The 4,668-nt window shown below is 38.1% G+C and overlaps 1 protein-coding gene across 1 annotated transcript in view; it reads left to right on the top strand.

The window, feature by feature from the left end:
- BFAR (bifunctional apoptosis regulator) overlaps window positions 1–4,668 on the top strand; it is a 9,817-nt gene that overhangs the window by 3,067 nt on the left and 2,082 nt on the right. Inside the window, 3 exon segments of the mRNA XM_019540129.1 lie at window positions 377–546; window positions 1,336–1,480; window positions 1,936–2,106. Coding sequence (XP_019395674.1) covers window positions 377–546; window positions 1,336–1,480; window positions 1,936–2,106 — 486 coding nt within the window.

The following is a 4,668-nucleotide window of genomic DNA, read 5'->3' as shown; positions in this document are numbered from 1 at the left end:
GGTCCCTACTTAGGAAGACGGAGGCAAAGAAATCGTTAAACATGTTAGCTTTGCTGTCTGGTGTGACGACCAAGTTTCCCATGGCGTCCTGCAAGGGCCCCACATTACCCGGGACCTTCTTTTTACCCCCGTTTAAAGGGTATAAATTACGATTTTGGTTCAGCATTTGTTTGCTGGAACTCCTACACAAATTTTTGGGGACAAGTGGGCATTGGTACTGGCTGTTGGTCAGCAAGCAGAGGTGGTAAACTCTGGGTGAACTTGCAATAGGTGATGTTTTGTTGCCTTTCATCAAAGAGGAAACTTAAGGCAGAATTCTCATTTCATAGCTAATGTATACATTATACTTTTAAAAGATTTCTTGGCCATTTTGCAGGTGGTTTTATTAGTTTATCACTGGAGCAGCAGAGAATTTGAAGATGATCTTCTTGTCCACAAGCCTGTTGCTAAATGGACTACTGAGGAGGTGATTCTTTGGCTGGAACAGCTGGGTCCATGGGCTTCCCATTACAAGGAGAGATTTGTATTGGAGAGGGTGAATGGAAGGTGAGAAATACAATCTTAGCTCTTAGCCATAACCCCAGCAGTCTGTTCAGCAGTTTAATTTCCACTCTTCTAGGTCTGCATTGTGGCCTACAACACTGGGTTACAGGGAGGCAAAATCTTTTTTTTCAATTTAGATATCTACAGAGTGCTCCAAATTTTTTTTCAAATCTGGAGCACTTCAGTGCCATGCAAAAAAGCATGGCTGTCCCCTGCATTCCCCAGCCAAAGCACTTCAGATTCATTGTGAAGGCAGACGGTGGCAGTGCTGTTCAGCCAATGTGTGCAAAAAGGGGTTGCTTGGGGCATCCACCAGTCCACAGTGTTCTAGCTGTGGGGGGGAGTGGAATGGGTTGGAGAGTAGAGTGAGCAGCCAGGAGCCTCCAAAGCCATAGACTTATGGAAGGAATCCATCTCTCTGAGTCTCCTCTAGTCCCTACTCTAAGACCTGTTTGCATCTTTTTTAAACAGTCACAATTAAACCATTTAACTGACAATCATGGATTTATATTGGCCACCTCTAGATATCAGAAGGCAGTTTTGTTGCTTTGTGTGACTTAAAACTGTTCCTCAGATACAGGGATAAAATAAAGGAAAATCTTAATTTCAAGCTTCTCAGTGATACAAGACAATGTGAAGTGTGTAAAAGTTGCATGAACTGTGTAGGTAAAAGCATTTGGTATTAATGCTATCATCTTTTATAATTATATGCAGAGACTAGATATCAGGTTATTAATTGTTTAAAGTAGAAGTGATCTGTCAGTATTTACCCTTTCAAATCTTTTTTTGTAGACTACTCCTTACGCTAACAGATGAGGAGCTCACAAAGGCTCCTTATAATATCCAGAACAATAGCCATAGAAAAGCTATTCTAATGGAACTGGAACAAGTCAAAACATTAGGAGTTAAACCACCACAGAACCTATGGGAATACAAGGTAGATTTTATAAAACAGAAGCCTATCATCTGGAGTAGATATTTTAACAAATCCTTTTAAGAAAATTAAATGCATGCATAATTTTTTAAAAGTTCTAAATGTCTAAATGTGCACACGAGGGCCAGTGTACATGAAAAGAATGTATGAAACATTCTGCTCTATGGTATGAAGGTAGTGTTCAGTAGTAAAGAGTACTGTTCTATGATGCATAACTGAAGTCTAGAAAATACAAAACTGAGAAGATTGCAAAGCGGGGGGGGATAATTTGGGTAAAAACTGCTTAGTGTAACATTTTGTGTATAGGTCAATGTTGTAAATAATGATCTCAGTTATAATCGTGTGAAGTCTTTATTTAAAAAATAGAAAAGCTTACTGGAAAAGTCTAAGCCCCCTGTCCCTGTGTCCCCACCATAGGTTTGTTTCATTCGTTACTAATTTTTTTGTTTATATTTCAGGCAGTAAATCCAGGGAAATCATTGTTTTTGCTGTATGCACTAAAGAGCTCTCCGAGACTTAGTCTGTTGTATCTATACTTGTTTGATTACACTGAAACATTTTTACCTTTCATACATACAATATGTCCTGTGCAAGAAGATGAACATGAAGATATCATCACAAAACTATTAGTAGGTGTTCAAAGTATTTAACTATTGTTTATCTGTAGTTTACATTGTAGGTTAGATTAACAGTTCAAAGATTCATATCATTCCTCTTTTTATATTCTTTCTTTTTTTTTTCTTGAGCTGTGGAGACCAGAACTGTACATAGTATTCAAGATGTGGGTACACCATGGATTTCTTTGATGGCATTCTCTGTTTTGTTTTCAAATCTCTTCTTAATGATGCTCAGCGCTTTTTTGGTCACTGTTGCATATTGAGTCGAAGCTTTTAGAGAACTACCTACAGTGACTCCAGTGCATCTTTTCTTGAGTTGTAACAGCTAGTTCAGGACCCAACATTGTGTATATATAGTTGAGGTTTTTTTTCCTTTGATCCTAAAACTTGTGATTATCCTCATTTAAAAATATAAACCTTAATCGGGATTAGTGAACTCATTGCAATAAGAGCACTATGGTGATAGATGTACATGTTTAAACATCACATACGTTGATTATACCCTTACACGCATCCCTTTAGTTTTCCTATTGGAAAGCTCCTGGTTGTTTTTTTTTTAAGCTACTTAGAAAAATATCTTGCTTTGTCAAGTATAACTGAAAGTGAGAAAAAGATTTCCTTTACAGTTTCCCCCCCAAAAAAATTATCTAAGGGGAAAGGAAAGCATGACTAAATCTAATTTAGAAGAAAAATATATTTTAAAATTGTAGATTATTTGAAATCATGGCACTAATATAATTTATTTAAAATATTGTAACTAATACTTAACAAAAGTTTTAAAGAAGGGAAGCTACTGAGTCAGTGTTTGAAGAGCCAGACCAGACTTGGACAGTAGTGGCTTTTTCATCTGGGGCAGAGTAATATCTTTATTTTAGTTGAAGTTGTCAGGAAAATTTGTGAGAGAGAACTTTTTTTCATTCAAAGCATGAAAAACAAGATGTTTGAGAGCTACACATTCTAAAATCTTGAAGATGCTGACAAGCAATAATTGGTACAATTCATAAATGCTTCCTTTGTTTAAAAAAACAAAATTTTTATTGGATAATAATTTTCTTTAGCATCAAGTATATTTTAAGCTAATTCTTTGTTAACTAACTTATAAACTTTTTGTGGACTTCCACTTGTTGCTGGATGCATCACAAGAAAATATTTGCCTTATAAATAGGAGTTTCATCATTTACCACTTTCTCAAAAACGTAAATTAAGACTCTAAATAGGTGCATTATATATGGAAATAGTGTCATATCTAGCAAAAACTCCTAAAATATTAGCAGCCTTATATGCACTAGTGTGTTTTTATTCTGTTTTGTTTATTTATACTTAAATAGTCCTAAAACAAGATTCAGTCTTTACTTTTTATTGTTTTTAAAGTAGAGAACAGAACCTTTTATTTAAAATTGTTAGCCTTTATCAATTAATTCTGGTGGGATATCTGCCCAATACTAAGGTAAATGTCATAGAAAAAGGACATGTTTTCTCTAAACAACAACAGTATGCCTTTGAAATAGCTAGAGCCACTCCCAGTTAAGGTTATATTTTCATTGTCCCTTTCCATCTCTTGAAGCAGAAAAAGATCTCCAAATTGACTAGAATTTTTGAGCTACTCAGACAAGCTGCCCTAAGACTGGGGCCTGGGGAAAAAAAGGGTGGTTACATAAGAAAATAATTCCTATGTCCCAGTTCTGAGAACAGTCTTCTGCTAGTTCATGTCAGTCTTTAGATACTTTGTGCAGCCGTGTTGAAGGTACAGGTCTAGGTACTACCCTGCCTATTCTTGTCACCCTGCCCTTGTTCTCCAACTTTGTGCATAAGAACTGTCATTTACTGGGTTATGCCACTGGTCTGCTTAGCCCACTATCTTACACAACCCCCTACAGTAGCAGTTCTCAAACTTTTGTAGATTCATGGTATACCTCTAAATTTTTTTAAATTTAGCAACATCCCCAATTGAGAACCACTTTTATGTTGCCTTAACTTACCTCAGTGTTTCTCAACTGGAGTGCTGAAGTTACTGCAACCAGGTAGAACTGCCCTATGCACCTCTTACCAGTAGGAGCATGGTGGGATCAGACTGGGAGAGTCTGCAGCAAGAGTAGGTGTACCTGACTGCTTTAGCTTTACTGGATGCGCACTGAGGTGCACAGGGCAGTTCCACCTGGCTGCAGCAGCCCAGAGCAGCATGCTGCAGCACCCCAGTTGAGAACCACTGCCATACTACCTTAGCTTGGTGCATGGTTCAGTTCAAAAGCAATGTTCGGTGAACTTGCTCCTGAACTATATAGCAAGTCTGTACTAAAATGTGCCAGTGGCAGTTTGGATTTTTTTTTTAAATCCAGAGGCTTGAACATCTACATTTTGATGTTAATGGGGGGACTGAATACCACCTTTATGTGGCAAAATGCCGGGCTAGCGGCTCCGGCACCGCTTAGGGGAGCCGCGGGCTTTGCGGAGTTGTGCGAGCGCGCGGCTTGTGGGGCGGAATTGAGGTAGCTTTTAATCGCCCTCGAGGTTCGCCGAGTTGGCACAAGTAGACGACTTAGAGTAAGTTGTTAGTGTCTCTTAATTTATAGGGTG

Source organism: Crocodylus porosus, unplaced genomic scaffold, assembly GCF_001723895.1.
Source record: "Crocodylus porosus isolate Cpor-Errol unplaced genomic scaffold, CroPor_comp1, whole genome shotgun sequence".
In the NCBI taxonomy this organism is placed as follows: domain Eukaryota; kingdom Metazoa; phylum Chordata; order Crocodylia; family Crocodylidae; genus Crocodylus; species Crocodylus porosus.
The sequence above is the reverse complement of the archived record's forward strand: the minus strand, read 5'-3'. Positions and strand labels throughout refer to the sequence as shown.